Here is a 22,346-nt window from a genome sequence, read left to right on the forward strand (position 1 = left end):
TTTGTATACTACTGTATTGTATATTTACATATACATTGCCACTATAAATGGTCCATTCATTTTCAAAGTTTTGTATTTTACAGTGTACAAATATGATTGCTACAGGAATAGAACCATAACTCATAGAAGTTCAGTTGTGTCCACCAATTTTTCAGAAAGAAGTGTGGAAAAGAACTGCCTTGTAAACAGAGCATTGTGCTTTGGTGTGGACTATTTAGGGACAATGATTGTCTCTGTAAACAGAACCAATTGCCAGATGCAGCCTTGTAGAAAGAGGGGGAAAGTGTCATAGGCAACAATCTACACAAGCCACAAACTTGGAATACCACATCAAACAGTGCGTGTTTTTTTTTTTTTTTTTTTTTTTGGGGGGGGGGGGGGGGGGCAGTTCCATTTCAAACTATACTGTCTGCAGCTTGTGCAGGTATAAAAATCCCAACATTATTGCCAGCATCTAGCATCTTCAATTTTGCGTCACACTCCAGGAAGAGCTTGAGGTGAATATTTCGCCTCCAAGCACCTCCAGTAATGAAGCATCCTTTAATTTATCTGGAAAGGCTGGAAAGGTCTATTATCACAATGTGAGAGTGTGACACACTGAAAATCATCATGAAAGTGTGGTGCATGAATGAGATTTGCCAAAGTTAATATTTTCTGTGCAGTGTAACAGACAAAGCTGTATTGACCATTTTTCTTTGACAACAAGACTGTAACGGGTATCTCTTACCTCGATATGTTGCAGTAGTATTAGTTTCCACAACTGACTGCTGATTCCGAGAATTTCATCTTCGAACGAGATGTCTACCTGAATGATGAACTTTTCCATTGCTGGATTGCATGTAGTGGTAAAGATTATGTGACTCTGTTCACTCCCCCCCACCAAGTCACCTGTCTTAAGCATAGTGACTTTTTTCATTCAGTGTACATTAGGCCCATGTTTACATATCTCTACTGCCACTACTGCCAAGAACAATGGAACAGCTCAGAGAATGTACCAATGCTGCTGTGATGACCATTTACAGGATGTCGTTACGTAAGGTGTAGAACGAACTTGACTACCACTTAGATATTTGCTGTGTGACCCGAGATGCACTCATAGTGCATATGCAGAGTCCAAAATGCAAACTTGGTGAGTTTACGGTTCTGTTCATGCGTCAGTTATATTTGGGAATGTAATACTTTGGAAAATATATACCTTTGAAAAAGAATGATTCATTATAAGTAGACCTTGCATTTCAAGCCATGTTGAAACTTCAAATTTTTGAATCCTTCTTTATGCACGTGTTATAGCGTTAAAGAGTGAATATAGTTTCTATTTTAGTATGAAAGTTCCTTCCAAGTAATTCAAATACTTACCAATGTTGATCAGACTCTCGGTGAAGAAAACAAGCGATGTGAAGAAAATACTGAAGACAATTTGCTGTCAGAGGAGACAGCAAAGCTGCAGAGTATCTTCTCAAAACCAATACAAGGACAAGAATCACTTAATATTAAATTACAAGATTCGTTAGGAGAGAGAATAGGCACACTTGCAGCAGTACTACCAATAAATGGAATCAAAAATAATTCTGTCACCAGTGCAGATAAAATTATACAGGTAAACATAACTATTTGTAATGTACTATTTTGAAATATATTGTCAGTTTTTACGTGCCTTGATAATTTGCTTTGTTAATAGTGGTTAAAACTATGTAGCAAATAGTTATTGTACCTGATGTATCCTGTAGGAGGCTCTGTTTCAATTGTGCAGTCTGAGGAGAAGATAGGATTAATAGATCTCAGCAGAGAAGGAAAACTTACCTGCAGTAATGAGCCTTAAGTCCAGAAGTCCCTTTGTGAAATCTAATGGCATAGTAAACTAATATATGCCTAAATTGTAACTGAAATTAATCTTGTGCTGTATACTTGGTACAACAGATTTGATAAATCAGAGAACTGGCTTTCAAAGGATTCTTTATCTATTCCCCACACTACAGGCATCCACAAACTTTGTTGCGTATGCAGTTAAGTCAGCATTAGTGAAACTGTGTGACTGATTAGCACTTCCATGTTGGAGTACAAACAACATGCGTATGTGGGGCAGCACAACAAATAAGCTATAGCTGAACACAGCCAGGGCTGTGGCTACTCTTATCACTTTTCAAGAACCTCAGGCTGCCCTGCTTGCTCAGCAGTTGTGGATGTAACAGCAGAAAATAAGAGAGGCTATTGGGGGGCACGTTTGCCAGCTAGCAACTATACTTAACCCAGGTTTTAAAGTGTATACGAGCAGCCACAAGAAAAGTGCCATATGGTATAACTGTCTCTCTGCAGGAAAACACTACCCTGGTTACAAGCTACTGATTTGTTCTTTGCTACCAGCCATGTTCCAGAGAAGCACTGGCAATAGCTGACCTTAAGTCACTTCTTCATAGGCATCTGTGCTTGAAACTGTCGACTGGCAACCCAGAGTGTGATGTCAGTACACTTCTGGCAACTGAAATAAGGCAGTATATAGGGTCTATGGCAGTTTGTTGCCCTGAAGAGGACCCCCGCAAATACAATATTTTACAGTGATGCAGCATAAAACTGAAATTATTTTATTCAAACTTCTTTCTGTCTTGCAGTTTATTGCTACTTATGACCCATTATGTGTTGTTTTTGTGGGGCGTTCAAAGCTTATAGCAGAAAAGAAGGTTCCCCTTTTGCATTAACAACAAATATTGATAAGAGCAAAATAGATAAAAAAGTATTTTCCATGATATTGAGGATTAGCTAGTTGTATAACACTAGAACTAGTATTGATGGGCATTTTCAAGAATAGATTATCATTCTGTCTTATATTGAACATCAGTAATTATGTAGCAGTAATGGAAATTCCAGGATGGAGCAACACATAAATTAAGAGAGAAAAGGCAACCATTCACCAATAGTGGAATAATGCATGAAGCACAGAGACATGTAACAGAAAACAGTATTCAAAGTACCTTTTGAGCACTATCTCCTTTTCTAGCACACATTAACACACACACATGTACACCCAAAAGCATACTCCCATCTCACAAAATACATGACCACCCATATATTTTTTTGTGTCTGATGATTCACTGATAGCTAAAACTGCTTAGAACAGTGGTTTTCAAACTTTTTTTGGTTCATGGGTCCCTTGACCTGACCATAAATATCTGCAGCACCTTTCACACGTGACATCCAACTTGAAATGTAGGGTGAGTAGACTTACGTTGCTTCTTGATCATCAGTCGTCAAATCTTAGCACAAGATTATAAATTGTGTCTTGCGTATCTTTCTCTATATACAGGGTGTTACAAAAAGGTACAGCCAAACTTTCAGGAAACATTCCTCACACACAAATAATGAAAAGATGTTATGTGGACATGTGTCTGGAAACACTTAATTTCCATGTTAGAGCTCATTTTAGTTTCGTCCTTATGTGCTGTACTTCCTCGATTCACCACCGTGATTTCATACAGGATACTCTACCTGTGCTGCTGGAACATGTGGTTCATGCACGATGGAGCTCCTGCACATTTCAGTCGAAGTGTTCGTATGCTTCTCAACCACAGATTCGGTGACCGATGGATTGGTAGAGGCGGAACAATTCCATGGTCTCCACGCTCTCCTGACCTCAACCCTCTTTACTTTCATTTATGGGGGCATTTGAAAGCTCTTGTCTACGCAACCCCGGTACCAAATGTAGAGACTCTTTGTGCTCGTATTGTGGACAGCTGTGATACAATAACGCCATTCTCCAGGGCTGCATCAGCGCATCAGGGATTCGATGCGACGAAGGGTGGATGCATGTACCCTCGCTAACGGAGGACATTTTGAACATTTCCTGTAACAAAATGTTTGAAGTCACGCTGGTACGTTCTGTTGCTGTGTATTACCATTCCATGAAGTCACGCTGCTACGTTCTGTTGCTGTGTGTTTCCATTCCATGATTAATGTGATTTGAAGAAAAGTAATAAAATGAGCTCTAACATGGAAAGTAAGCGTTTCCGGACACATGTCCATGTAACATATTTTCTTTCTTTGTGTGTTAGGAATGTTGTCTGAAAGTTTGGCCGTACCTTTTTGTAACACCCTGTATATTTTCAGTCTGAAACAATTGAAAATCCAGGATGGAATGTAACGATACTGAATGTTGACAAAGACCTTATGGGCCGAAAGCTATTATATGTTACAGTCTTTCTGTTGTGTCCTTTTCACAATATGGTTACAGTCCATCCTGAATTTTCCATTGTTTGATTTTTGCCTGATGGCATTTCTTCGATCCTAAGCCAGTGCTGTTTTCCTTAGTTACTATTTCCTAATGCATCACTATACTCAATGTCCATCTTCCTTTCTCTTCTGTCCTATGTTTCTATTGTCGCTTAACAAACCGCACTGCATGCTCTACTTACGAGCCTTACTATCAGCCGTCTCCGCCGCGCACAACAGATGGTCATAAGACCACGCTGATTGTTGGTGTAGCACATTATAACCCATGTGAGTCCCAACGATATCATTAATCCATACCTTCTAATTGATCACTCTCCCTTATTTTCTTGTGTTATTTCCTACATCTTTCCGGTGCCACACAATCTTGTATGTCATCCTATGAACCCCTCCACTCGACCCACTATTTCTCCGTTCTATCCCAGTTCGCAGCCAGTAATTCTACCTCATCCTGTCACATCTGCCCTCCCCCTTCTTCATACTTATCCACCCTCAGATTTGCTACATACAGTAAAATATATATTTATATATTTTCTTTGATATTGTGACTTCTCGTCAGTTTTGGTGAGTTTTCACCTTTTGCTATCGTTGACTCCCACAGACTTTTTCTTCTGATTCATCATTCTCATGATTTTTCACACGTATTTGGGTGTAAATTTGCAATCTGTATTTCATGTTGATGACTGCAAAATGTTGCCAAACAGTCAGTTTCCTCTGGAAAATACTTCGAAAAATAATCACTGAGTTCAGTTAAATGAGCCACAAACCCAAACTTCAGTTCTTCACTCGGATGAAAGTTACAGTCTTTTAAAACAGTGCAGAAAACAGTGAGGAACTAATGAATACCTTTTCAACCAAATTTTTCTTCCACAATACAAGACTGACATATTAATAACACTTACTTGCTGCCTCACTACATGTCACTGCTAGAGCACATGTAGCTCTTTTACTTAAAAAGCAAATACACTCCTGGAAATGGAAAAAAGAACACATTGACACCGGTGTGTCAGACCCACCATACTTGCTCCGGACACTGCAAGAGGGCTGTACAAGCAATGATCACACGCACGGCACAGCGGACACACCAGGAACCGCGGTGTTGGCCGTCGAATGGCGCTAGTTGCGCAGCATTTGTGCACCGCCGCCGTCAGTGTCAGCCAGTTTGCCATGGCATACGGAGCTCCATCGCAGTCTTTAACACTGGTAGCATGCCGCGACAGCGTGGACGTGAACCGTATGTGCAGTTGACGGACTTTGAGCGAGGGCGTATAGTGGGCATGCGGGAGGCCGGGTGGACGTACCGCCGAATTGCTCAACACGTGGGGCGTGAGGTCTCCACAGTACATCGATGTTGTCGCCAGTGGTCGGCGGAAGGTGCACGTGCCCGTCGACCTGGGACCGGACCACAGCGACGCACGAATGCACGCCAAGACCGTAGGATCCTACGCAGTGCCGTAGGGGACCGCACTGCCACTTCCCAGCAAATTAGGGACACTGTTGCTCCTGGGGTATCGGCGAGGACCATTCGCAACCGTCTCCATGAAGCTGGGCTACGGTCCCGCACACCGTTAGGCCGTCTTCCGCTCATGCCCCAACATCGTGCAGCCCGCCTCCAGTGGTGTTGCGACAGGCATGAGTGGAGGGACGAATGGAGACGTGTCGTCTTCAGCGATGAGAGTCGCTTCTGCCTTGGTGCCAATGATGGTCGTATGCGTGTTTGGCGCTGTGCAGGTGAGCACCACAATCAGGACTGCATACGACCGAGGCACACAGGGCCAACACCCGGCATCATGGTGTGGGGAGCGATCTCCTACACTGGCCGTACACCTCTGGTGATCGTTGAGGGGACACTGAATAGTGCACGGTACATCCAAACCGTCATCGAACCCATCGTTCTACCATTCCTAGACCGGCAAGGGAACTTGCTGTTCCAACAGGACAATGCACGTCCGCATGTATCCCGTGCCACCCAACGTGCTCTAGAAGGTGCAAGTCATCTACCCTGGCCAGCAAGATCTCCGGATCTGTCCTCCATTGAGCATGTTTGGGACTGGATGAAGCGTCGTCTCACGCGGTCTGAACGTCCAGCACGAACGCTGGTCCAACTGAGGCGCCAGGTGGAAATGGCGTGACAAGCCGTTCCACAGGACTACATCCAGCATCTGTACGATCGTCTCCATGGGAGAATAGCAGCCTGCATTGCTGCGAAAGGTGGATATACACTGTACTAGTGCCGACATTGTGCATGCTCTGTTGCTTGTGTCTATGTGCCTGTGGTTCTGTCAGTGTGATCATGTGATGTATCTGACCCCAGGAATGTGTCAATAAAGTTTCCCCTTCCTGGGACAATGAATTCACGGTGTTCTTATTTCAATTTCCAGGAGTGTAGACCAAATTATTATTTGTGTCAAGCCATTGTGATACTTCTGGTGTAAGACTGCGCTCAGTTCAAAAATGCTAGATTAGAGTATTACAAAAGTTTTGCTTGTTTTCATTCATAATAAATAAATGTTCTACAGTGAACCAATGAAACAACCAAATAACTCACTCCTATAGTTTTTTCTGTCCTACTGTGCTCAGTCATATATTTTTGTTTGCTTTCCTTTTTCTTTCTCTTTTTGTATCTAACTATAGATATATGCTGATAGTCCATATTCTATAATTTTTAGGTGGACAGTGAACAGGATGTGACACAGCTCAAATTGGAAAAGCTCATTGAAGAGATTTCTCATAAGGACAAAATGCTGGTGGAAATGAAGGAGAAACATCATACTGAATTATCACAGTTGAAGGAGAAAAACAATGCAGAAAGGTATGTGGGATAAGTTGGTGAACTGATACACTGTGAGAAAAGGCCATTTTCCTTCGTGCTTCACTGCAAGTGTTGCTGTTGTGATTAAATATTGCACATTTATCTTCATTTGCAGGTGTTCATTTCCCCTTCTTTAGTTTTTAAATCTGTGAAGGACTTAGAAATAGACCTCTTTTCATATTCGGAATAATGATCAACTTGAGGGCCAGTCAAGAACACAACCATAATATCAGTAAAATAATGGCATCTTCACACTGTCCCTAACCTTTCTCCCACACTTGCTTCTCACACACCGTGGCAAAGAGCAGAACATAAAATTAATGTTGGAAGCGTATTAGGTGTCAACATTAGGAAGGGACTTGCACTTTCAGATGCTATGAATGATCTCTGTGCACTGTGCAAATTTACGGTTACATGCGCATCAGCACATTATCACTAGACTTTGTGCGCTTAGTTAAACAGTAACAACCAAAATTGTTTCATATTATAAAATTATATATAATTTTTTTATAACAAAGTTAAACCAAGGCTCAGTTTGTGACTGAAGACAATCAATATTTATCCTTCAGTAGGCTGCCAGGAGTAACACTGTTGGAAGTTTTCTATTGGGGTTTGCTCCATTAGCCTTTATTAGCTCTTGGCCCTATCATCTCTGCTAGAAAGCAGGTCCCCCATTCGAAGTTTAAGTGGTGGACCAACACCATTGCCCAGATGATAGCTCATGGCATGGACAAGTGATAGTTGGATGTCTGATGTGGACCAGACTGCTAGGCTTGCCTTGAGAATGGTCAGTGAAGCTTGAAAGATACTACACTCCCAACCATCCCCATATTGCCCAGAAACAAGTGGAGAGCTCTTGTAATCCACACCCAGCCAACTAGAGTGAAATTATAATGATGAACAAAGAAAGGACATTTAGTATTCACTGGAATTTTTGTATACCAAACGAAGAATGTTCCCTTGCAAAGTATGGATGCAAAAGAGGTGTAAAAAAGTCAGTAATAACAGTACAATCCATTTTTATTAGCAAATTTTGAAATTTTCACCTTTGAAATCATCCCTTTATTGTCTTGTAAATGCTCTTTTTATTGGTGTTTTAACGCTATGTAAAATCGGTTGCTTCAGACTTGTCTGGATGGGTTTACTGACAATACAAATTAATTTTGCACAGAGAAAATGCCCCTAACACTCTAAAGTATAGACACCGTTTCTAAAATTTTGTATTTCATACAATTGTTTACCAGGTATTGCATGTGTTTTCCATTTCCCATGGTATCCTGCATAACAAAAAAATACTGCTATTTTATTTACTAGAGAAAACAAAGTTGGGCAAAGCTTAAAACCAAGAATGTAGATATTGATGCTGCAATCAACTTGTAAATTTTGCTAAAAACTTAAAAATAGATTTTTGGGACATTCACTGTATTCTGCTTGTTAAATTTGTAAATGAATATTTTTAAATAACTCATCCTTCTCTTCACAATTGCCGATAAATATGAAACTTCCCGGCAGATTAAAATTGTGTGCTGGATCGAACAACTATCCTCCTAAAATCCCTGTGTGCATGCTGCTGTTCATTAAGAGAGATGGTACAATGCCTTACTCCCACCGAGTGGTGTTGTAAGCTGCACAACTGATCTGCAAACTATTCCCACTAATGACATGATGACTTTTGTAATTGACAGTCAGGTAGTTTATCAATTTTAGGTACAAAACTGGTAATTCATTCAATAAAATGTTGAGAAATGTTGCTTGTAGTGAAAAGATTACTTCAGGTATGGAAAGTAAAACACACACACACACACACACACACACACACACACACACACACACACACACACAGGGGGGGAGAGAGAGAGAGAGAGAGAGAGAGAGAGAGAGAGAGAGAGAGAGAGAGAGAGAGAGAATGCTAAATTGTGAGAGGTGCAGAAATAATAAACTATATTATAAAACCAGCTACCAACCACTAATTTAAAGTCTTTTTCCTTTTTCAACATATTTTATTTTTCTGTGCCTGTACCGGTTTTGAACTTCCATTCATAGTTGGCTGCATTATAAGATTAACTGCTAATCAGATGGTTGTTATTTCGTTTGCCATCGTGCCTAACATGAAAATATATTAACTGACAAATATTCATAAGGGGCATGAAGATAAATGAAATTTGGAAATTGCATAGTGGCTGTTAGCACTAGTACGTACAGTAAACATGTCTTGATAGCTTTAAAGGCTTGTGTTTTTCATGTACCATGCAGTGTAATCACAGTAAACATGCCCCAGTGTTAAACAATTCTGCGAAAACACAAACTAAAAAATGGCTCACCATTAGCAATTTTCCAACAAACAACCTGATTTCATATACACACCACATATTTATCATTTAATTATGGCTTATGAACATTTTATGGAGGATGTAAAAATATACATTGTTCAATGGTGTCAGAGATGAGGCGTAAGATATGACTTTACCATTTATACATTTTCGGCAATAATAAATAAGTAATTGATGTGCAGCAGAAATAATTAAACATAATTATTCATTAAAAAATCATATGAAATAATGTATATTAAAAACAAAGATTCCAAGACTTACCAAGCGGGAAAGCGCCGGCAGACAGGCACATGAACAAAACACACAAACACACACACAGAATTACAAGCTTTCGCAACTGGCAGTTGCTTCATCAGGAAAGAGGGAAGGAGAGGGAAAAATGAAAGGATGTGGGTTTTAAGGGAGAGGGTAAGGAGTCATTCCAATCCCGGGAGCGGAAAGACTTCCCTTAGGGGAAAAAAAGGACAGGTGTACACTCGCACATACACACACATATCCATCCGCACATACACAGACACAAGCAGACATATTTAAAGGCAAAGAGTTAAGGGCAGAGATGTCATTCGGGGCGGAAGTACAGAGGCAAAGAAGTTGTTGAAAGACAGGTGAGGTATGAGCGGCGGCAACTTGAAATTAGCGGAGGTTGAGGCCTGGCGGATATCGAGAAGAGAGGATATACTGAAGGGCGAGTTCCCATCTCCGGAGTTCGGATAGGTTGGTGTTGGTGGGAAGTATCCAGATAACTCGGACGGTGTAACACTGTGCCAAGATGTGCTGGCCGTGCATCAAGGCATGTTTAGCCACAGGGTGATCCTCATTACCAACAAACACTGTCTGTCTGTGTCCATTCATGCGAATGGACAGTTTGTTGCTGGTCATTCCCACATAGAAAGCATCACAGTGCAGGCAGGTCAGTTGGTAAATCACGTGGGTGCTTTCACATGTGGCTCTCCCTTTGATCGTGTACACCTTCCGGGTTACAGGACTGGAGTAGGTGGTGGTGGGAGGGTGCATAGGACAGGTTTTACACCGGGGGCGGTTGCAAGGGTAGGAGCCAGAGGGTAGGGGAGGTGGTTTGGGGATTTCATAGGGATGAACCAAGAGGTTACGAAGGTTAGGTGGACGGCGGAAAGACACTCTTGGTGGAAATAATGTGTTTGAAATAAAAATACCTCTTATATTTAACATGTGTTCCATCAATAATTTAATAAAAACCTTTGAGCGGTGTGTGTGTGTGTGTGTGTGTGTGTGTGTGTGTGTGTGTGTGTGTGTGTGTGTGTGTGTGTGTGTGTTTGTTTGTTTGTTTGTTTGTTTGTTTGTGTGTGTGTGTGTGTGTGTGTGTGTGTGTCCAGAGAGAATAACATTTGGAAGTTTCATCCAGAAAGCATTATTAGCTAGTTCAGTATGTTCATTGAGGATGTTGTGTGGTGATAAGTTGTTGTCTTTAAACATTTCTATTTCTTCACAGATATTCATAATATTTCCCTATTCTGCTTACCTGAAAAACTTCCAAAAATTTCTCTCACATGTGACACACACATAAATTCCATCAGGTCTAACATAAATATATGCCTCGCATGTTTCTGTTAAATTAACTATGTAACATGTGTTAAGTGTAAGAGGTATTTTTATTTAGGAAACATTATTTCATACAATTTTTAATGAGTAACTATGTTTAATTACTCTATGCTGCACATCTATTATTTCTCTATTACTGTGTAAAATGTACCAGTGGTAAATTCATACCTTTCATCTCATCGCTGACACCAATGTAAACAATGCTTGCTTGCTAGCACCTTTGTAAAGCTATCAGTACATGTTAAACAGGTGGAGTGTGTATGAAATCAGATTGTTAATCAGATTGTTCATTGATAAAGTGCTAATGGTGAGCCATTTTTTACTTTGTGATTTCGTGGAAGTGTTTATAACACTGAGGTGTGTTTACCATGATCCTTCGGACTGCTACATGGAAAATAACAAAAATGCGAACTTTTGACACTGTTAAGAAATGTTCACTGTAAGTACTGTTGCTAAGCACCCAACACCCATCATTTACAAATTTTGTTTATATTCAGTCCCCTTATGAACATTTATCAGTTAATATATTTTCATGGCAGAGCATCATGGAAAACAAAACAATTGTCACCCAATTAGCAGTTCATCTAGTAATAAGCCATGTGACTGAAAAAAAGTTCGAAACTGGTGATGACAAGGAAAAATAAAATGTTTTAAAAGGAAAGTGTTTTTAAGTTAGTGGTTAGTAGCTGCTTTTATACCATAGATTAAAATATAGCCCTGGAATCCTCACGATGTCAGTTACTGAGAAAAAAGCTGAATAAAATCTCGGGACTGTAGTTAGGCAGATAAATGTGTGTGGAGTGAATAAGAGGAGAAAAGAGGCAGGGAGTGAAAGGGAGTGTAGGGAGAGGTTACTGACTGCTTGGAGAGAGGCAGCAGGTGTATGAGATAGGGAGAGGCAGCAGGTGCACAGGATGGGGGCTAGCAGAGATTGAGGCCAGGAGGGTTGTTGGAATGAAGGATGTGTTGTAAGGATAACTCCCATCTTGAAGATTAAGAAAGCCGGTAACAAGGCAAAGAATTTAGATGGTACAGGTTGTGAAGCTCAATAACTCATTTTTGATTGACTACTATCGTACCAATCACTAAACTCTGTAACAACCAAAATGAACCTACAAGTCAGAATTCTGTTGAAACTGTACAAGTAATTAAAAGAGTTGTCAGATACTTGCCCACCAGATGGCAGATGCAAATTCTTAATGTTAAATCCAAATGCTCCAGACAAACCCTCAAATTCCTGGCACAAGTCCTGCCCCTCCACTAAGTAAAACAAATTCAGTGCTAAATGAACAATGGTTTCATTGTTTCTTTTCTATATTCATATTGTGTTATAATCATAAATTATGCAGCTGCCAGCTGAGGGCACCTTGTCTACTCTTTGGCCACTGCCACTTCTCTGTGAGCTTCAGATTTGCTATAAGCTCTTATTTCTGTAGAGTATGGGGTCATCTGCCGATCGCTGGATGCTCTGTACTTGCTTCCACATGCCAACAAACTAAAACAATTCCATTTCCTTCCTTTTATTCAGGTGTAGGTTGTTTCTACCCAGAACTCTGAACTGCAGCAACTTAATGAAACATTCAGATAAGACTGCATAGGTGCTACGAGTTCAGATTTCATCACCTCTGCAACAAATTTTGTATTGAAGTTGTTAAGTCTTCAACTATTTCTAACTTTCAACAATGAATAGAAAGTGCTTTTTATTTTAAGAACAGTTATATTGCATCTCCAGACACCATTACATGACGTTGAGAAACATTGGGTGTATGTAAAGTTTCAGTTTGTACATTCAAATCGGACAGTATGTGAATGAATGGGTGAAACAGTTTACAGTTCTGAGGACTTCTTTTGTTCACTTACTCGATGGCACATCTTGCTATGTGGAGTGGGGACACCTAAATCGTGGAACAGACATAAAGCCCCGCAGGTACCCCAACTTCTGACAGTACTGCAAACCTCATCCAACCTGGAAGATGCAAAGTGTCCATCCGTATCATGACTCATGAAAAAAAAAAAAAATAATAATAATAATACAAAAGCCTCCAAATAATTTTCTATTCATAACTATTTAACTAATAAATGGATTCAACCACTGTGACCATCATTTATTGGCTGGGTAGACATAGGGGTAACATGACTCTAAAGGGGTGATACGTTACACCACAGTACATTAGACAAAAGCTGTTAGTAATTGGGACAGTTCCCAAAATTTTTCTACTGTCGCAACTAGGTCTTGAACCTGTGACCTGTAACTTTTGTTAGCAAGAGTTCTATCGGCTAAGGTATCTAAGCGTGACCCATGCTCACAGCTGTATTTTCACTAGATTGCTGTACTGTTTGAGCTATCCAAGCACTACTGAAGATCTGCTCTCACAGCTTTACTTCTGCCAGTACTAGCATAGGGAAGGCAGTGAGGGCAGGTTGTGAGTCATGATTGGATATCTCAGTAGGTAGAGCACTGGGCTGCAAAAGGCAAAAGTCCCATGTTCAAGTCCTGGCTTGCCTCACAGATTAATCCGACAGGAAGTTTCAAATCAGCCACACTCTGTTCCTGAGTAAAAATTCATTTGGGATCCAATATATAAGTTGCAGCTTTCACTTAGTTTATTACATTAAATTTCCATAACCTTTTGTTTCTTACTTTTGTTCCTATTACACAGTTAGCAATTTAAAAACGAGCAACAAACAGCTGTCACAAATAGTTTGAAGTAGCTTTATTTTCTGCATATAACTATAGAAAAGTAACCAATTTTCAGCTACTAGTATTGTGGAATACCTAGTAAAGACCAAATTATAAAGAGAATATACGTAAGAAAACCTCTTAAAAATAAAGAGTGCATCTATGATAAATGCAACAGTGTATTAGTGCATTTATAAGGTGTACTCTGGTGTCGTGTCATCTGTGGGCGGCTGAATGGTCTCTATAAGATATGCAGCATATTGCTACAGGGGACTCAGCAGTGGAGACTTTCATATTAGAACAAACAAACATACACTTTTATTTGCTACCCAGTTTACAATGTTGTCATCCACAGCAAGCAAATGCTTTGTACATGCTACTTTGCTTTGGGGTGTGTGTGGCTCATTGTTTTCTTATTTTCAAATAAGTGAAGAAATTAATCTTGTTCCATTATGGGACTCAAGTACAACCATCATAACACAAGAATGGATTGGTCATCACTATGATCATATGTCAGTTCTGCATTTGCAGGAAAACCGAACACACATGTAAATTTGGCTGCCCTGTGAGAAGGGTGTGGAATTTGGTCCACCACACTGCTTCTCAATTCTTGGGCAGTCAAATTTCATGTTTGTTTACACTTGTGGTCGACTGCTATGTTATAATGTCCATACTCATAGAATTTTTTCTTTGTTGAAAGCTTAAATACATAATAAAAGCAGAAAACAAGCAAAATTTGTTTCAGAAAAAAAAGTTATGAAGTTTTTGCAATAATAATTTCACTCAAAGTAGGTGCTATATTTTCGTTATATGTGGTAATGCATTTGGCAGTCTTTTGTGGCCAATGTCATTAAAATGTAGGCCAATTATTTTTAATTGCTACTGCCTTCATTCTTGGGCTTGTTTTTATTCCATCAGATTCACATAAACACTTGAAGAGACCATATTACGTTTTACACTCCAATTTTCAAAAATATCTTTTCCATCCTTGTTGCCCACTCTTTTTTAACAACTGTTACTCAGTTCATTTGATTTTATAGAATGTTGCATTTTTAGATAAACCAGTGACATCATGTTGAAGTGTCTTACACCTCCACAATTTATGTAACTGTAATAATGAAATTAATATTAAGATACAGCCTAAAATTCAGTCACCACTTGAAATTATTTTTCCCATGAATTTCAAGTGGTATTGTACCATCCAGTTTCTTTCATCATAATATAACACACGAGTGCTGTATTATGGTATTTTCTATTTTTCATAAAACACTTCATTATGAATTGTGGTGGTGGTGGTGGTGGTGGTGGTGGTGGTGGTGGTCATCTTCAGTCTAAAGACTGATATGATGCAAGTCTCCAAGCTATTATATTCTGTGAAAACCTTTTCCTCTCCGAATTACTACTGAAACCTACATCCTTTTGAATCTACTAATTCTTTTCATCCATTGGTCTCCCACTGCAACTTTCACACCCCAAAATTCCCTCCAATACTAATTTAATTATAACATGCTGTCTCAGAATGTGTCCTATCAACAAAACCCTTCTTTTAGTGTAAAGTTGTGCTACAAATTATTTTTCTCCACAGTTTTATTCTGTACCTCTTCATTATGTGATCTACCATGTAATCTTCAGCATTCTTCTGTTGCAAAGATTTCAAAAGCTTCTGTTCTCTTCTTGTCTGAACTCTTTATTGTCCACTTTTCTCACCTATACAAAGCTGCACTCCGTACAAATGTCTTCAGAATAAACTAACATTTAAATTTATAGTCAATGTTAACAAAGTTCTCTTTTACAGGAAGCCTTTTCTTGCCATTGCTAGTGTGCATTTTATAGCCATCATCAGTTATTTTACTGCCCAAATAGCAGAATTCATGTACTACTTTCAGTGTCTCATTTTCTATTCTCATTCTTTTAGCACCTCCTGATTTAATGTGACTACATTACCCTTGCTTTTGCTTTGCTTTTGTTAATGTTCAACTTACATCCTCTTGCCAGGGCACTGTCTATTCTGTTCAACTGCTCTTCCAAATCCTTTGCTGTCTCTGACATAGCTACAATGTCTTTTAGGAACCTCAAAAGTTTTTATTTCTTCTACATGAACTTTAATTCCATCTCCAAATATTTTCTTTGGTTTCCTTTACTGTTTGGCTCAGTATACAGTTTGAATAACCTCAGGCATAGGCTACAACCCTGCTTCACTTCTTCTCAACAACTGCTTCCCCTTTCATGCTCTTTCTCTTTAATTTCAAAAGGTGTATCAATTCAGCATTGTCAAGAGCTTTCTTTAAGTCTACAAATGCTATTAATGTAGGTTTTGCATTTAAAACCTACCTTCCAAGAAATATCATTGGATCAGCGTTGCCTCGTATGTTCTTAAAACTTCTCCAGAACCAAAACTATCTTCCCAAAGTTTGGCTTCTACCATATTTTCCATTTTAAACTGATAGTTTAATATATTCACACCTGTCATCACCTGCTTTTATTAGAATTTGAATTATTACATTTTTCTTGAAGTCTGGTAGTGGAAAAGTTTCATCATGTTTGGCTCTCCCAGTTACATTAGTAATTCTAAGGAAATGTTGTCTACTCCACAGGCCTTGTGTCAGATTCTTCTTGCCACATCATATCTCCCATCGCATCTTCATCTGCTTACTCTTCACTTTCTGTAGTGTTGCCTTCTGGTTCATTTCCCCTGTACAGCCCCACCTTCCACATTTCAGCTGTCTCCAAAGGAATTGCAGGTGATGGGGTGTTAGCGCAGGGGTGAGGAGCTTTAAGAGGTGCCCCCCTTTTGAATGAATCAAAAACTAAGGTTTCTAGCGAAAATGTTTCCTCATACAGAATTAAACTACAGTACATTTCTTACAAAAATTGTGTTATTAATTTTTTTCTGTAGAACTAGTAGTACCTGCATTGGACCAAATGAGAAAATCACCCTTATTTAATAGTGTTTAATGGTATAAAATTAAGGTTTGTTGTTGCGTGAAGTACTTTAAGAATGAATATTAAAATTGTGTACTACATCTAAGTACACTGCAGCCACATTATGGGATGAATTTTGTTCTGGAGGTGTAACATGATGGAGATTTTTTTTTTTTGGGGGGGGGGGGGGGGGGGGAATATAGAACTGCAGTGGAAGGTTGTGAATTTCCTTCCTTCATAAGTTGGCAAACTGAGAAGTGAACAGGTCATTCCACACTCTGTTTACTCCACTGCGTCACAAGAAGTAACTGCGAGGCATTTCACAAAATTATACCAATGCTCCACAGTGTGCAGTGTGTAGATGTGCTTGGGGGTGGGGGTTGTTTTCCACGGAGTGCATTAACATTAACATTACATGGAGTAAAGATATGAGTTACTAATAATACTAATTCAAGGAATCTATATGGACGGAGTTTTCATCTGCACTCTCTTCCACTTTGCTAGAGGGTAAATTTATCTTAGTCATCCTATACAGCACCTGTAGCATTCTTCTGGGAAAGGCAGCTTCCCCCAAACACAAATGCTGCTTGCTTTTCAGTTTACAGGTAAGCCTTATCTCCCAGCATTTCCTGTCCAGTTCTCTTATGTGAATAGGCAAAACATCCTCACTAAGATCATGTTTATATGGGGGAGTTATTTTCAGTTTATTAAATGAGTATTATTTGCTGTTGCTAAGCGAGCTTCTATGTAAAATACATTCCAAAGGCACCTTATTGTTGTCTTTCATAGACAGCTGATTTTTAAGCTGTGTGATTGTGCTGTAGTCACTTGCTGGTGCATTAATGAATGGCCAGAAACATTCAGAACTTAACTTTATCATTCATTTATCATTCCTTGCACTGTGATAATTATACCAGACAGTGATAATGGAGACAATGAGATGGACATTGTTGAATTGAACAGTGTGTTACTCTTGGGACAGGCTCTTTAGTATGGTTAATAGCTGACAGCTCCAGCTGTTAATGTTTTTGTACGTAATAGCTCACTTAACAACAGTAAATAGTAAACTGAAACTAACTTCATTATACAAACATGAGTTAAGTTATTTTGTCTACTAACATAAGAGAGCTGGGCAAAAAATACTGGGGAGTTAACAGTCTGTCTGTAACCTGAAAAGTGTCCAGTGCTCATGATGCGGGAAATTGTATTTTTCCAGAAGAACACTACAGCTGCTGTACAGGATGACTAAGAATCAATTTCACCTCTAGCTCTGTAGAACAAGCAGCAGCAGCAGATTTATTCATCCATAGATCTCTTTTTACAAGATATAGGACATGTCAAACTATTTACAATTTTAGACCAATTTAAAATAAGCTAATTCATATACACATACATTTACAGACTTCTAGTTAGAGACAATCATCAGATTTTCTCCTGGTATACAATACTTTTTTTACAAATAACTTATCAAATAATGTAATACCACACTGTTCACTCATATCTCACCTTCTGTATTGTACACAATATACACACATTGTTCCATAACACCTCACTCACTACACACACACACACACACACACACACACACACACACACACACACACACACACACACACACGCGCGCGCTCGCGCGCTTGTGATCTGTGGGCCATTTTCTGAAGGGTAAGTTGTTCTAGAAAAGGGAAAGAAGAAGGAAAAAAACATAGTGTAAAGGTGTTATGTGGAATGATGGATGTTTCATAATTATTATTACTATTTACTTCTATAACTTTTGTTTTTTACCAAACCCCTACTCTGTTTTATCTGAGTAATACTTCAATGTATGAAATGTATTGCATAACAGGTACCTTTTAGCTGCCTTTTTAAATAAATGTATTTTTGCAATTTCTTTTATCTCTTTTGGTAATTTTCTGTACAGTTTTATTCCTTGGTAGATAATGCTGTTTTGAGTTTTATGTTTATTTTTTCTTGGCAAATGTAAGTTGTGTCTAGCTCTTGTTCCATGGTCATGTATAGAACTCTTTCTGCAGTAATTACCAATGTTATTTTTTATGTGTACAACTGACTGGTAAATGTATTCAAACGGAGCAGTTAACAAGCTCGACTACCATTTTTGGTTATGATTCTTATGGCTGTGTTCTGGAGTTTGAAAATTGTGTTCGTAATTTGTGCATTTGTTCCCCAAAAAAGAATGCCATAGCTAAGCACTAAGTGTACTTATGAATAGTATGTAACTAAAAGACACTGCATGTTACACATTGATGATAGGATTCTAAGGGCATAACATGCTGATGACATTCTGTTTGCAAATACCTTTGTGTGTTCACACCACTTCAACTGAGAATCAGTATTCATTCCTAGAAATTTTGTAATTGTTACACAGTCTATAGAGGTGCCATCTATGTTTAATTTAACATTGTCATTTTCCCTCTTCAAACTGAAATTCATGGCATTAGTTTTCTTTATGTTCATTGTCACTTTATTGCAAATTGACCAATCGTAAACTTCCTTGAGAGCTTCATTTGCTTTCTCTGCAAGGAGTTCTCTTGTTTTCTCAGTGACTAAAATATTGCTGTCATTAGCGAAGAGAATTTTTTCACCGCAAGTAACACTACTGGGAAAGTCATTGATGTATATCAGGAATAGTATTGGTCCTAATATGCTACCTTGTGGAACCCCTATATTAATGTATTTTGGTTGTGATAAGTGTTTAAAGTAAGTTTGAAGTACGTTATCTCTAATCTTTGTATCTTATCTGCTAGGTATGATCGAAACCAGTCATTAGCTACCCTTCTTATTCCTAATGCTTCTGATTTATTTAATAGAGTCTTGTGGTCAACTGTATCAAAGGCCTTAGAAAGATCCAAAAATATGCCTGTGACACACTTATCTTTGTCAAGAGCAAGAAGTACAACATTTGTGAGTTCTACTATGGCTGACTCCGTATTTTTTCCACTTCGGAAACCAAACTGTAATTCTCTTAAAAGATTATATTTATTCAGGTAGTTCATTAATCTGTGTTTCATAATTGCCTTTATATTTTTGAGAATGGTGACAGCGGGGAAATGGGCCAGTAATTTTCTATATCTTCTACATTACCTTTCTTAAACAAAGGTTCAACTCTTGCCTGTTTTAACTGCTCTGGAAATGTCCCTGACGTGAAGGATTCATTTTTTTTATTTGTTAAGGGGTCTTGTATAATCTCTATGCATTGTTTCAGTACACACATTTGTACTAAATCTAAGTCTGCTGACTTTTTATTTTGTAGTGTTTGAACAGTTTTATTGACTTCATTCTTTGCAATTGGAAGTAATATCATTGTATTTAGTGCAGCATTATTTACTGGTATTATATTTGTTTTTTGGAATTTTTGCTGTAATTTCTCTGCAATTTTTGAAAAATGGTCATTTACATTGTTTGCTAAGTATGGTGGATCATTTTTTACCTTATCCCCCTCCCTTAGAAGTATGTTTTTTTGCATTTCTTTACCTCTCCCCATTTTCTTTTTTATAACATCCCAGACTGCTTTGCTTTTATTCTCTGCATTGTATGTTACTTTCTCATTAAATGACCTTTTTGAACCAGTCAGCATCTTCCTATAGATCTTTTTGTATCTATGATAGAAATTTAAGAATTCTGGATCATTCCAACTCATTTTCATGGAACTGGGTATTTAAGTGTTTGGGAGGACTTCTTAACAGCTGCTGTTATCCACAAGCTTTTGTGAAATGTTGATACAGACATGCACACTTTTGGAAATGCCATTTCAAAGTTCAATTTAAATAATGTGGAGAATTTAGAGAATTTCTTATTCACATTGGTTTCCTTGTACACTTCATCCCATCTTTGTTTTGCTGGTTCCTTCGAAAAATCTTTTATTTTGATTTCTGATAGATGTCATTTGTAGGCTTGTAGTTCAGCGAATGATTCAATGCCTGATTTTACTGTTGTAATTTGAGAGAGATGGTCTGATAGTCCGATATCTTTTACAGCTACATCACATTTTCCCCTATCCATGTTTGTGGCCACATTGTCAGTAACTGATGCAGTCGTTGTAGTAACCCTTATTGCACTATTGACGAATAGGGACATGCCAAAACTTTGAAGGATATTTATATATTTATGAGGGTGCTGCTGGATTCATTTGTGATATTAGTGTTGATCTTAATGTCCCCACACAGAATTATGTTGACCTTTGTACTTGAGACTGTATCTAGAACTTCTGTTAATTTATTGAAAAAGTGTCCACAGTACCACTGGGAGATCTGAACACACATAAAATTATTAATTTCTTGGTGATATCAAGCCCTGTTAATTCAGTAGCTGATATTTCAAAGTTTTTGTCTTCACTTGCTGTACTGAGGTCATGTTTCAATTTGAACTGTGTTCCTTTTCTGATATAAATGCATGATCCTCCACCCCCTTGAAGTAGTTCTGCAGTAAGAGTTTGCCCTTTCATACGATGATATGTCTCTCTACACCAGTGCTCAGACACACAAATTACGATGCAGTTCAAAGATTGGAGCTCAACTTCTAATAGTTGTATTTTTTTATTGCATGTTTTGATGGAGGATTGTGAAGTCTGTGAAATGCCCCATGTTATTCTTTCCAATTGTTTGTTTTCTTTGTGACATCTAGTATGTGTGATATTTGGAGTGTTAAAGTCTGTCTTGTGAGTGATTGTTTCAGTATTTTTTTAAAGTGCTGGAGATATTCTTTAGGCAGGTGAACTTTTGTCTAGATTTATCCTAAGAAAGTCTTGCTTGTTCCTACCCATGACAACAGGTATTCAACCATATGTGGCCCGATATCCACCCCCAGTACTTTCATGAATCAGCTGTACCAATCTTCCCTTCCAGTCCTGCTTAGGTGTAGGCCATGCCTAGTGAAACCACATCTGTTGATAGTCCCATCGGGCACCATAGAAACATGAGCAAAGTTGGCTGCCCTCAGAGCCACAGTTCTCAAATTGTTAAAAAAAAAAAATCATTAAAAGCCCCACTCGACCCCTCCACACCAACCTGCTCACACCCACCTCTTGGACTTAGTATGTTATTCGTGGGACTCCCTCCTACCATTGCACAAAAATTAACAACTACGCAATTTTTCCCCTATTTGACCTTTTTTTTCCTTTTACCCATTTCATCCTCCTCTTTCTTTACTATTTTGACACTCAAAGTTACCCATTCATTTTCAGCTGTATTCCTTTCCCCCGTCTGAGTCAGTCATTGCCTAATGCTTCCTCTGAAATTCTCAATTATCTCTGGTTCTTCAACATACCCAAGTCCCATCTCAATTCTCTACCTTTTAGCAACTTCTTCAGTTTTAATCTACAGTTCACAACTACTAAATTGTGGTCAGAGTCCACTTCTGCCCCCTGAAAAGTCTTGTATTTTAAAATACAGTTGAGAATCTGTGTCGTACCATTATATAATCAATCTGAAACCTTCCAGTGTCTCCAAGTTCCTTCCATCTATACAGCATTATTTCGTGATTCTTAATGCGGCTATCAGTGATGATTTCATATTGTTCTGTGTAAAATTCTGCCAGGTAGTTTCCTGTTTCATATCTTTCCCCCCAATATGTATTCTCCTACTATTTTTCCTTCTCTTACATTTCCTACTATCGAATTCCATTCCACCATCACAGCTAAATTTTCTTCTCCCTTAACTAGCTTAATAATTTCTGTTACCTCATCACACGTTCTGTCAATAGTGTCATCATGTGTGCTTCTAGTTGGCATATAAACTTGTACCACTGTGCAGGGGCTTCATGTCTACAATAATATGTTCACAATTCTTTTTAC

General features: G+C 38.7%; 1 protein-coding gene across 9 annotated transcripts in view; it reads left to right on the forward strand.

Annotated features, from left to right (window-relative positions):
- Window positions 1-22,346, forward strand: part of LOC126362397 (uncharacterized) — a 335,074-nt gene that overhangs the window by 201,071 nt on the left and 111,657 nt on the right. For all 9 annotated transcript variants that reach the window (XM_050007876.1, XM_050007883.1, XM_050007882.1 and 6 more), the window contains 2 exons: window positions 1,370-1,597; window positions 6,888-7,030. In XM_050007876.1, the coding sequence (XP_049863833.1) occupies window positions 1,370-1,597; window positions 6,888-7,030 (371 nt within the window). The remainder of the gene's footprint in view (window positions 1-1,369; window positions 1,598-6,887; window positions 7,031-22,346) is intronic.

This window comes from Schistocerca gregaria, chromosome 1 (genome assembly GCF_023897955.1).
Source record: "Schistocerca gregaria isolate iqSchGreg1 chromosome 1, iqSchGreg1.2, whole genome shotgun sequence".
In the NCBI taxonomy this organism is placed as follows: domain Eukaryota; kingdom Metazoa; phylum Arthropoda; class Insecta; order Orthoptera; family Acrididae; genus Schistocerca; species Schistocerca gregaria.